Source organism: Bos indicus x Bos taurus, chromosome 13 (assembly GCF_003369695.1).
Source record: "Bos indicus x Bos taurus breed Angus x Brahman F1 hybrid chromosome 13, Bos_hybrid_MaternalHap_v2.0, whole genome shotgun sequence".
Lineage (NCBI taxonomy): Eukaryota > Metazoa > Chordata > Mammalia > Artiodactyla > Bovidae > Bos > Bos indicus x Bos taurus.
The window spans coordinates 57,790,012-57,803,322 of NC_040088.1; the positions used below are offsets into that span (position 1 = coordinate 57,790,012).

The 13,311-nt window shown below is 40.4% G+C and overlaps 1 protein-coding gene across 8 annotated transcripts in view; it reads left to right on the plus strand.

The window, feature by feature from the left end:
- The window catches only part of ARHGAP21 (Rho GTPase activating protein 21), a 130,103-nt gene that overhangs the window by 5,944 nt on the left and 110,848 nt on the right, over positions 1-13,311 (plus strand). The window contains exon 2 of one of the 8 annotated variants that reach the window (XM_027559946.1): positions 3,146-3,263. The exons of the other annotated variants lie outside the window; for them this stretch is intronic. Within the exon in view, the coding sequence (XP_027415747.1) occupies positions 3,189-3,263 (75 nt within the window). The 5' untranslated portion in view covers positions 3,146-3,188. The remainder of the gene's footprint in view (positions 1-3,145; positions 3,264-13,311) is intronic. 8 annotated transcript variants of the gene reach the window in all.

Sequence of the window (13,311 nt, forward strand, 5' to 3'; positions counted from 1 at the left end):
GTTTAGTGGTAAAGAACCTGCCTGCCAATGCAGGAGATGTGGGTTTGATCCCTGGGTTGAGAAAATCCCCTGGAGGGGGAAACAGCAGCCTACCCCAGTATTCTTGCTTGGGAAATCCCATGGACAGAGGAATCTGGAGGGTTACAGTCCATAGGGTCACAAAGAGTTGGACATGACTGAGTGACTGTACAACAACCAGGGGCATGACAATCTCTCTGTCTTCCTTTTAGGTCCTTATAAATCCTGTTTTTTTCCCAGGTTTCCTTCCATTCTCCCCTCTTCCATTGCCACCCTTCCCTGGCTGAGTTTTACTCTCATTCTGGTCTTTTCTTCAACATCACTTCCTCAGGAAAGCCCTCCCTGACCTTCCAAAACCAGGTTAGTTGGCCCCAGTGCCTTATCCTCCAACACCCTGAGCTTTCTCAGGAAGATCACTTACTAGTTTATTTATATATATTCCCCTGGATTGAAGTCCCATGAAAACTGGGACCATGTTTGTTTCTAGTGTGTGGTGCATAGTAGGTGCGCAGTAAATGTGTTGAAATAATGAATGAATGTGCGGAAAGGGCTTTAGTTTTTATTAACAGTTATCTTAGACCCCAGCACACTGTACTGTCTTGACGGTCCTCCTGCCTCTCTGTTCCCGCCTTCTCAGTCCTGGAAGTTTCCTTGGCCTCTTGACCTGTCAAGTCTTCATATACCTTAAGGCTCAATTTGACCCTCTCTTCTTCTCTCCAGACTCAGTTTCACAGTTTTAAATATCAAGGATAAGCTGGTCATTCATATACATACATATATATACAGGTATTTGTGTGTGTGTGTGTTCACCCCGACTTTGCCCTTGACTTTGCCCTTGAATTTGTGTTCCCCCATCCAACTGACCTGCCCACTCGCGGGCTAAGAAGCCACATCCCAAACCAAATTCCTCCTCCTCTCCAGCCCCTCCCCGTGCCCAGCTTCCCCATCTGCTCTTTGACTCCATCCACAGTCTTCCTCATCTTAAGCAATAGCAGCCCCACCCTCCCAGCCCAGTGGCTCCAGAGCAATCTTTGTTCCCTCTTTTTCTCTCTGGTGCCTCTCATGCAGATCTGACTGCCGCCGGCCCCTCAGCCTAGCCCACCTCACCTGCCTGCGGTCTGTCCCCACGGTCATCTGATGGACCTTTCAGAAGTCAGGTCCTGGCACTCATTTGTTCTGGTTCTTCTAGTGGCTTCTCATCTCTCTCAGGATGAAAAGGCAAGGTTCTCAGAGCACCTGGAGAGCCCTGGACAGACTACCCTGCCCTGCCCTCCCTGAGCTTGCCTCCTGAACGCTCCCCACTTCACCCCACCCTTGCCATCTTGGTGTGCCCCAGAGCCTTCCCACTGGATGCTGCCTCCTTGGAATATTGTCCCCTGGTGTCTGCAGGGCCTGCTTCCTTGTCTCCTCCAGATTTTCTCAGAAGTCATCTTCAGGGAGAATCTCCCCTCCCTGCTCCCCATGACACCACCTGCCTCCTTCCTCGCTTCACTTTTCCTCCCTGTCACTTACTCTCTATCTGACCTGCTTGTCCCTCTGATTTTGCTTATGGGTCTGGACAGATGATGTATGTAAGTGTTAAGAGTACAGTTCGTTTGGTTCACTTGGTATTTTCTTGTGCCTGGAAAGGAATCTAGCACATTGTAGGCCTCAAATATTTTTTCAAATGAATGAATGAAGACTTAAGGAAAATTTCCAAAATGTTCTTGAGTTTACATGTAGGTGTGCAGTATGTGAATTCTTAATTTAGATTATACAACAAGGTGTAGTGTGAGATGTAGGGTCTTGCTCAGACCTCCATTTCCATTAGGATGGCTGCTCACGTCTTTCTTCTTTGGGAAGCTGGTAACCAAGTAACAGTAACCAAGGCAGTGTGTAGTATAAATGTGTGAAGTAATTTGTGCTAAGGTAAGATACTGGTAATTAACAGACTAATGGGTGGGGAATCAGATGGGTGGCAAAACTATAAAAAGGAAATACGGTCATCCCTCTGTATCCACAGGGCATTGGTTCTAGGACCCCCTACCCTGTGGACCCCAGAATCCTCGGATGCTCAGGTTCCTTATATAAAATGGGGTGGTATTTGCATATGCCCTTAACATCTTCCTTTATACTTTAAATCCTCTCTCAATTACTTATAGCACCTCATACAATGTAAGTGGTATGTAAATAGTGGCCAGTGTGCAGCGCATTCAGGTTTTCTTTTTAGAACCTTCTGGAAAATTTTTTTCTGAATATCTTTGTTCATTGATTGAATCCACAGATGCAATACCTTCAGATACAATGGGCCAACTGTATGTCTGAGGTTTTCTTTTTTAAAACAATTGGCCAGTATAGGAATGCTCCTTATGCTTTTCATATTTTTGATGTCATAAACATTTCATTGCAACTTTAAAAATGATCACAACTTTGACGATGGCAAAATGTTAACAGTTGTTCATTCTGGGTGGGGAGTATACTGGAATAGTATTATTTTTGGAATTTCTCTTTTTTGTTTTAATTCCAAAGTTGCAATGAAAAAGATAGCATTTACAGATTTAAATAGGTAATATATTATCAGTCTTGTCAAAATCTGGTTTCTAGCAAAGCTACATTGCTTAAAATAATACTTAGACATTTTTTGAAAAGGATACACATTACACAAAACAATACTTAGACATTTTTTAAGAAAACATGTCTTCTTTAAAGTCAGCTAGATTCATTGTAGGCTACTGATAGTACAATATAACATAACACTGTTACTTAACTTGAAATGTGTGCTCCTTCATATACCTGAATCTAAATGATGGAACACCATTGTATAGCAGAAGCTTTACACTGCAAGTTTTGGTGAAAAGTATAGCCTGTTGGAATTAAGAAGTGTGGGAGCAACAGAAGGCTAGAATTGGAGGTATAGAGTGGGACCCCTCTCTAGCTGTCATGTCTAGCTCCGAGCTGGGTGCCCAGGTCTAAGAAGATCTCTCTACACATTGTTGGTGTTTTGTAGCATTCAGTCCTTCCAAAGGAAACATTTTATGAAGACCTTGTGCCTTGCTTACAGAATCTCTAACCCTTTCCTCATTTCTTTAGGTCACAGAATCTGATACAAGCGTGATACTGAATTTCTTTTGTTCTTTCCTTTGTGAAGGGACCCATCATCTTATTATATTTAACAACATGCTGATTTAAGTATGGGCCGTGCTGAATGGAGATGCACAGATGCTGTTATCAAATGCAGCTATTTTCTGTTACAGAAAGACCATATGGTAGGCACTTGTTTTTCTCTCTGGTTGATGTGATTACATTAGTAAAATGAAAGGATATTGGACTTAGATTGTCCTAGTATTTATTTAATTTTAATTGACCATAAGGCATTAAATGCCTTAAAAATATTATGAGCCATCTATATATTCTGTTGGTTTGAAGCAGGAAGACGTCTTCACTCAAAAGCTCAGTTTTGGATTGCTTCCACCAAAATAATTTTTTACTTTAAGTTGTCATATTCTTAAAAAAAAATTGAGTTATGCAGATAATTAATTTCACAAAAAAATCTGGAAGATAGCCTTTTGTATCTCTAAGATAATCCAAAGGTGAGTTGATTTCTGTACTATAGGTTTAAGAAGTTTAGTGTGATGGAAATTGCTTTTTAGAAGTCCTCTTTTTTCTAGTTATCTGTTAACATGGAAAGAATTGCACTGTGTAGATTTGTGAATAAGAGAATGGATTTAGAACCCAAATTGGATATTTCTGAAATATTCATCTATTTTGGGGAAAGTTTTTAGGTGGATCAGAAAAACTGTAATCAAAAAACAGTGAGTTAAAGAGCGTATTTCCTTTTTTCCTTAGGCCAGCTACTGTTGAGCCTTCCTTTTGTTTGATACTGGGCGTGTTCTTCATTCAGACTTGGTTACTTATTGCCTTTTCCCCTGGTGGCTTATCTCTGTTCTGAATAGACACCTGGCATAGTTATGAGTGGTGGTGATATGTATGTAGTCTGTTTACAATCCCACAAATTCGTTTTCCTTTTTATAACCTAATGAAGACATAGTCGCTTGACTTACACTGATTGGTTCACCTCATTAATCTTTAATAGATCTTGACAGGACTAATATTCTTAAGAACCGCTTGATTTTTTTCCTTATTCAGAATGGAGAGTATCCTTAAATATTAGGAGCTAGAATGATCTTGGGGATTAATAGTCTTTTTTTTTTTTAACCTTGAGATATCTAGATGTTTTTAATTCCCAGTGTTTTCCTAAAAATTCTATATTTAAAAGAATTTGTGTTGGGACTTCCCTGGTGGTCTAGTGGTTAAGACTCTCTGCTTCCAAGGCAGGGGGCTCGGGTTTCATCCCTGGTTGAGGAACTAAGATCCCACATGTTGTGTGGCATGGCCAAAACAATAAAATAAAATTTTAAAAAGTCATTGAAATTAAATTTTGAAAAGTCATTGGAAAAAAAGAATTTGCATTGGGTTCTACATACTGATTTCTGGAAACATTAAATACTTAGTAAATGTGATGGAGAGGAAGTACTCTGGGCATCCAGGTTAAATAAGATCTTTATTATGATGTTTTTAGGAAACTGTTTTCAGTTTACTTATTTTTTCATTTAATACTACATTATAGAACCCTCCTCTGCTTATAAGGGAAATATATATATATATACACACAATCAATTTTATAAATGGAGGAAAAGAAACTCTTAAGCACTGTACAAAGATATTCAAGAGAGATTAGATTTGTTTTATGTGGCTATGATGAGTAGAACTAGGATCAGTTAGACAGACAGGCCAATTTCCAGAATTCAGAAGAAAAATTTTTGTTAAATTAGAAGTTAACTGAAATTGAATGTGTTTCTCACAGAGGTGGGATGACCTTCTGTTTTACAGGATTACAGAGGGGACTCCTGCTTTGGTAGGAATTTAAATCAGACAAATCTGGATGATCATTAGAATCCCTTGGACCACCTTTCAAACTACAGGTTCTTGTCCCCATCATTATGTTAATGAATCAGAATCCTTGGGGATGAGACCCCCAAACCTTTGCTTTTTAAAAAGTCCCGTGGTGATCTTCTGAGTTTGAGAAGAACAAAACAAAATGACATTCAAGGTCTGGGTTCTTAGGGCAGCCTGATTTCAGAATTGTTGTGACCAAATTGAAATCAACATAAAGAAAATAATAAAAATATGGGGAGAAAATTTAAATGATTGTAAATCAGTGAATATTTCAATCTTAAAATTATAATCACTTTCTTTATATAATCAAATGTATTTCTATATGTCATTAGTATAACAAAATAATATTCTTTTCAAATAAAGTAAACATGTCAAAAGAGCACTTTAAAATTTGACAGTAATAGGTGTACTTTTTTGTATGTATGTTATACTTTCTGTTGTTGTTATACTTTAATGAAAAGTTAAATATTTTAAAGTGATAGAGCTCTGCTTATATCAAAACTGTTGTTGTTACTTTTTAGACTTATTATAAAAATTATTTGTTTCATGTCAGTTCCAGGAAGGCATATTTTCTTTAAGCAAATAACCATTAAAATGATTTCACTTGCATCTTATAATCATTTGTTTATATTAACTCTTCATCAAGAATAGGAAAAGTTAACAGTGAAAGAAAAAAATGTCTTTCTTTACCAAAGTATACATTGTGAAGGGTTTAAGAAATCATTCCAACATAAATCATAATAAACTAATCATTAAGCAGATAATTTCTCTTTACACACCCTTCTCATTTAATACCAACGGCTGTTCTGTCTGTCCATTGAATCCATCTTGTCTTTTGATGTCACTGATTTGTGAGATTCTTTGGATAGTGTGCTACAAAGACAATCTGAACTAATAACAAGAGTCCAGCTGCCAATTCTGCAAAAGAAGCAGGATTTCTTGAAGTCAGTGAAAGTGATATTGCACAAGGAGCAAAAAGCTACTCATAGAGTCAGACTGAGACCAGTGAAGAGATGCAGAGAGCATCATCAAGGTTGATAGGCTTCTCAAGAGAGACTGATTTGAATTCAAAGGATTAAGGGAAGCTTTGGGAACACTGATGCCCTTGAGGGCATTTACAAGTATGGAGAAGCGACGCTTTCCTCTGGGCAGTGATGCTTGGTTTGGACCCCCTGTCTTAAGCTCTGTTTACCAAGGGACCTAAAAAAGTGGGTGTGAATCTAGAAGAAGGTGGTGAATAGATTTCTTTTGTGCTTTCTAAGTAGAGACAGTGCCACTAAGAGCGAATAGAAAATCTTACCTTCTCTAGTTGACTTAGAGATAAAGCTCTTTACCCAGAGGTCCAGGAGTAGCGTCTTTAAAAATCCTGCAGTTGTAATATTTTTAGATGTACAAACACTTCAGAGTCTGAATATTTTAGATGTCTCCATTTCTTTTTTTAGAAAACCCCTTTAACGAGGTACAATCGACATGTAAAATGCTGTATATATTTAATGTATACACTCAGTGAATTTGAGGGTAAGTTATACACCTATGAAACAATTCCCACCATCAAGGCCATAAACATATTCCTTACCTCTCCAGTTTTCCTCCCACCCTCTTTATTAAGGGACTTCTTGGTGGCTCAGATGGTAAGGAATCTGCCTGCAAGATGGGAGACCTGAGTTTGATCCCTGGGTCAGAAGAATCCCCTGGAGAAGGGAATGGCAACCTACTCCAGTATTCTTGCTTTGAGAATTCCATGGACAGAGGAGGCTGACAGGCTACACAGTCGGTCCATGGGATCACAAAGAATTGGAAACGACTGAGCAACTAACACTAAGTCACTCTTTATTATTGTTGGTATTATTGCAACATGTGTGAAGCCTACTTAATATAAAAAATCTTCCCCCTTAGCAAATGTTAAATATGTCGTCGTTTAGTTCCTAAGACCTGTCCGACTCTTTTGTGACCCCGTGGACTGTAACTCGCCAGACTGCTCTGTCCATGGGATTTCACAGGCAAGAATCCTGGAGTGGTGTGAGCAGAACTGCAATCCCTAGCTGAGACTGAGATTGACAGAACTTCATCGTTTATGGCAGCTGTAACTGCATCTGCTCTGGACCAAGGAGGAATGCAAATTCTCTTCAGTTCAGGAGAGGAATTTGGAAGGAGAATCATTTTTCCATGTTTAATCCTTGGCTACTGCTGCCATTCTTGGCTGTCTTTTCAGTTGATCACCATAATCTTTGTATCTAACTATTACTTTCAAATAAGTTACTCAAACATTATGTTTGGATCAAGTGGGATCTCTAGGAAAAAGGCAGATATATAAAGCCTAAAATATATATATATATTCAGGAAGCATAAGGATACCCAAAAACACATGGCTTAGAAAATGATTATTATAGAAATGCTTGATTTCTATAAACTCCAGTGACGTGTTTGTTTGGTATGGATTTGGCAAGCAAAGAGTTCGTCTTTTCTCGTTGGCTTTGAATTGACAGCAGATAAGACGGGCATCTTTTGGTAACCCGTGAAAAGGATTTTGAATGTCAGAAATCAGTTCGCAGGATAAATGAATGAAGAGGAAAAACATAAAGTGTCCATGTCAGGATTAAAAGGGGGGCACCATTCAGAGCCCACAGACATTAAAAAGATAAAAAAGGGAATATTTGAATAACTTTATGCCAGTGAATTTGACAATTTAGATGAAATGGGAAAAGTCTGTGTAAAATTCTGACACCGATTCAGAGGGGGATGTGTGTGTGTTGGGGGGTGGTGATGGTGGGGTTTTCCTCACCAAGCAATTCTCTGATATCAGAGAATTGAGAGTCCTACAATTCAACTTAATCGGATGCTGTCTACCCAGATATAGAATCAGATCCTCCAGGTTAAGGGCTCAGTCCCTCAAAACTTCCCCGTTCCTGCCCCACCGCCTCCCTACCTTGTGCAACTTCAGCGTCCAATTGCAAGTCTAGGTTGCCACCTGAGTTTTTAACCTACTGACTTAGATTGTTGGTTCCAATGACCCCTTCCTTGGGTTCAGTTAATTTGCTAGAGTGGCTCACAGAACTCAGAAAAACATACTACTTACTGGATCATGGGTTTTATGTAACATGGGACAGCCAGTTAGGAAGGACATACAGGGCAGGGTGTGGGGGGAAGTGTGGAGGGCCCACCCCCTCTCCATGTGCTCCACTCTCCCCAAATCTGCATATGGTCACCAGCCTGGAAGCTCTCTGAACCTCAACCTTTTGAGTTTTTATGGAGGGAAGATGGTGGCCCTTGAGTAGAGTCTTAAAGGACACGCAGAAATTTCTGAAGCAGGTGGTGGCAGAATGTTGCAGGCAGAGCGAACAGGATGGCAGAGGCAGAGTGTGAGAGAAAGATAAAAGAGGAAACCCACCGAAAGATGAAGAAAAAGTCATACTAAAATAAGCACTTGACAGTCTATACATAAATTTCCATTTAAGATTTTCCTCTGCCATTGCTTCTGAGTAAGGACGTATGTATTGTATGAATGAAACACACAACTTGGAGTTTGGAACTGATTTTTGCTGCTTTTCTTTCCAGTTCAGACTGTTTTTGAGACATTAAACTTCTCCATAGAGGACCTCTAGTGTATTTGGTAACAAGAATCTGATTTTTTTATAAAAGCTCGATCTAGCTAGCTGTAAGCAAGTAATTTTTGTCAACCTGTAATATCTGTGAATTCTCACAAGCAATTGGCCTAAGGACCCTGAGAAACAGTGATATTGGTGACAGTATTTTTTTTTTAAGCTTTCCTTTTAAAAAGAGTTAAATCAGATAATTCTCCTTGTTAAATATCTTAACGTATTCTGGTTTTGTAGCTGCCTTCATTTATTTAATCTCTGCTTCATTTCCTTCCTCTACTATTTTATAACCTGTAAAACTGCTGGGGTTTTATGGTGTGGTTTTGCTTTTCTATAGATACTCTGAACAGGCAAGGTCAGGAAAAGTGAATTTGTCTTGTCTTTTTTTTAGATTAGCTGCATGTATTTGTTTGTCTGCCAACATAGTCTCAGATTCCTCTTAGGGAATCGAGGTACTGCTGGTGTTTAGTCGTTCAGCTGTGTCTGCCTTTTTGCGACCCCATGAACTGTAGCCCACCAGGCTCCTCAGCCCACCGAATTTCCCAGGCAAGAATACTGGAATGAGTTGCCATTTATTTCCTTCTCCAGGGGATCTTCCCAACCCGGGGACTGAACCCTTGTCTCTTGCATTGGCAGGTGGATTCTTTACAACTGAGCCACGTGGGAAGCTCCACGAGGTTGTATAGTTTATTATTTATTTTGCCTATCAGAATAAAAAGTTAGTAGTCCTTTGATTTCCAGCATACAGTGTGTATCTATTTGTCTCCAGTTTTGTGTCACATCCTTTTAATATTTTTTATTCCTGTTAGAATTTAGATATTTATGCTCTTTCCATTAACCTAAATATTTATTTCATCTTGATATACTGTTTATAAGAGCTAGACTGTAAATCTGTTTCCTAGACACATACTGGAGAAGGCAATGGCAACCCACTACAGTACTCTTGCCTGGAAAATCCCATGGACGGAGGAGCCTGGTAGGCTGCAGTCCATGGGGTCGCGAAGAGTCGGACACGATGGAGTGACTTCACTTTCACTTTTCACTTTCTTGCATTGGAGAAGGAAATGGCAACCCACTCCAGTGTTCTTGCCTGGAGAATCCCGGGGACAGTGGAGCCTGGTGGGCTGCAGTCCGTGGGAGCCTGGTGGGCTGCCGTCTGTGGGTTTGCACAGAGTCGGACACGACTGAAGTGACTTAGCAGCAGCAGCAGCAGACAACATACAGTGAAGCAAAGCAGACTTCAGAAAATGTTTTAGGGTTTTCAGAGAGAACACTGAACCCCTACTAATTACCATAATACTGATCATTTACCTTGTTTACTCCTCAAAACAACTCCATGACATGTCTACTATTATTATATCCATTTTAAGCATGTGGAAATGGAGGTACTGAGAGCCTAATTAACTTCACCAAGGTTACACAACCAAAAGGGGAAGACAGAAATTTAATGGATAGTGTGTTAATATGACCATAACAGCTTCAGTAGAAGGAAGAAAAAAAATTTCAAGGAGAAAGTCTCTACTTTGATTGAGATCTACTGGTTTCACCTAGATGGAAATAGTTTGTGTTCCATTAGCTAAATGGTAAACAGTTCAATGGCAGATTGATAGACAGCTTGAAAATTTTGTCAACCCTCTCTTTTGTCTCTTGGCAACCAGAGAACCCGATGACTTTATGTCTTTAAAGTGTCAGCTTATGGTACACAGATGACTGGCCTCTTCTGTTGCTTCAGTGTATTAAATTCCTGAGCTAAAGCCATGTGCTGAATTTATTGAGTCTCAGGAATGGTCTTTTAAGACTAAGGTTTGGAAGAGAACTTTCTGTGTATTTTAAGTTTCTGCTTACCCTTTCTCCAGAGTGGGAGTTGGTCATATATAAGACATATTTTGCTGAAGAAAGCCTGCAGTTCGTTTACAGCTCAGTGGCTGTGCTAGGATTTAAGGTATAGGTGCTTCCGCATGTGATGTCTTATTGTCCCATGCGCAACGTATGTTCAGAGCAAATGGCAGGTCCGCTGTCCCCTGAAGATACGTGGAATCTGAAATGTTTTCAATTTGTTCATGTTCATTTTACCTGAGATGCCTTCCCCATGTCTCGTCGTTTATGTAAACCCCACACTTCCTTCCAGGGCTGGCTCACATTTTAAATACTTGCTTAGAAAGCTTTGTCTCCCCTTCGTTGCAGTAGGTAGAAAAGATGTTCTGGGAGATGGTCTTATGCTCTGTACTCTTCTTGCCCTGTTGTTCCTTTTTTTTCCCTTCTGAACTCCTTGCTGTCCTGTTACCTTTATTTCCAGCGTTGTTTGTACAGATCTATAATCCATCATCCAAAATCCTTGAGCTTTTCAGAATTCAGAAGTTTTCAGGTTTTAGGAATGTGTGATGATGCAGGCTATGAGACAGCCCGCAGCTATCAGAGTAGTCATTTCTGCTGTAAAATGTATGAATATTTATTTGTGTCAGGTTGGGGCAGGTCAGATTTCACTATCAATGAGTTGCAAAAATGTTTTGACTTCCAAATCTGTTTGACTTTTGGGAGTGTAAATATAAGATTATAGGTCCAGATTGCCTGATTTTTTAGAACTGTAAACTGTGTATGAATGTGAGAGATGGACCATAAAGAAGGCTGAGTGCTGAATAATTGATGTTTTCTAATTGTGGTGCTGGAGAAAACCCTTGAAGAGTCCCTTGGACAGCAAGGAGATCAAACCAGTCAATCCTAAAGGAGATCAACCCTGAATATTCACTGGAAGGACTGATGCTGAAGCTCCAACACTTGAGCCACCTGATGTGAAGATCTGACTCATTGGAAAAGACCTTGATGCTGGGAAAGATTGATGGAAGGAGGAGAAGGGGATGACAGAGGATAAGAGATTTGGATGGCATCACCAACTCAGTGGGCAGGAATTTGAGCAAACTCTGGAAAATAGTAATGTCTCTGCTTTTGAATATGCTATCTAGGTTGGTCATAACTTTCCTTCCAAGGAGTAAGTGTCTTAATTTCATGGCTGCAGTCACCATCTGCAGTGATTTTGGAGCCCCAAAAAATAAAGTCTGACACTGTTTCCACTGTTTCCCCATCTATTTCCCATGAAGTGATGGGACTGGATGCCATGATCTTCGTTTTCTGAATGTTGAGCTTTAAGCCAACTTTTTCACTCTCCTCTTTCACTTTCATCAAGAGGCTTTTGAATTCCTCTTTACTTTCTGCCATAAGGGTGGTGTCATTTGCGTATCTGCGGTTATTGATATTTCTCCTGGCAATCTTGATTCCAGCTTGTGCTTCTTCCAGCCCAGCGTTTCTCATGATGTACTCTGCATAGAAGTTAAATAAGCAGGGTGACAATATACAGCTTTGACGTACTCCTTTTCCTATTTGGAACCAGTCTATTGTTCCATGTCCAGTTCTAACTGTTGCTTCCTGACCTGCATACAGATTTCTCAAGAGGCAGGTCAGGTGGTCTGGTATTCCCATCTCTTTCAGAATTTTCCACAGTTTATTGTGTTCCACACAGTCAAAGGCTTTGGCATAGTCAAGAAAGCAGAAATAGATGTTTTTCTGGAACTCTTGCTTTTTCCGTGATCCAGTGGATGTTGGCAATTTGATCTCTAGTTCCTCTGCCTTTTCTAAAACCAGCTTGAACATCAGGAAGTTCTTGCTTTTGAACTGTGGTGTTGGAGAAGACTCTTGAGAGTCCCTTGGACTGCAAGGAGATCCAACCAGTCCATTCTGAAGGAGATCAGCCCTGGGATTTCTTTGGAAGGAATGATGCTAAAGCTGAAACTCCAGTACTTTGGCCACCTCATGTGAAGAGTTGACTCATTGGAAAAGACTCTGATGCTGGGAGGGACTGGAGGCAGGAGGAGAAGGGGATGACAGAGGATGAGATGGCTGGATGGCATCACTGACTCGATGGATGTGAGTCTGGGTGAACTCCGGGAGTTGGTGATGGACAGGGAGGCCTGGCGTGCTGCGATTCATGGGGTCGCAAAGAGTCGGACACGACTGAGTGACTGAACTGAACTGAACTGAACTGAAAGAGGAAGGAAAGAGAGAAGGACAAACCAGCTAAAGGTTGAAAAGAACTGGTTAAAAATAAGCCTTCCCACAGCCTCACTTTTTAGATTCTGAGGCCTTTGAATCTGACCTTCCTACTTAGACTCTGAATAACCTCGCAACTTTGTTTCACCTGGCTTTTTGAACTTATTTGCATTGAAGGCTTTTTCAAAGATTCTTTAGGTGGTCCTCTGTGGGCATGATCCCAGAAGATCCCAGAAGCAGTGAGAAAGAATGTTTGGGAGATCAGCTGGAGGCACTTGTGGAAGTCCAGGAGCAAGCTGATGAGAGTCTCAATATAGGCAGTGACAGTGGGAATGGAAAAGCGAGATTCACTATAGATTTTACTCGAAGTGCTAGAAGTTGGTCACCGTACGTGAGAAGTAAGGAAGAGGGAGTTGGGAGGACTCTGGTTTCTGTTTGCCTGACCAGGGGAACTTACGGTGAGCCTTTATGCAAAGGGACAGGTTGTGAAAGGGAAGACCAGTTCCATTTTGGACATGTGGTCTAAAGGTTTGTAGGTGCGTGTACTTAGTGAGAATTCAGACACATAGATTGGGAGCTTGGGAGAGAGGGTAGGGTTGAAGAGAAGTTTGGAAGTAATTCATAATGAAAATCATGAAGGATAACATCATTTAGGATAGTATAAGATATGAGAGGTAGAATTCTAATTGAGACAGGAAGGAAGCCCATCTTAAGAATAGTG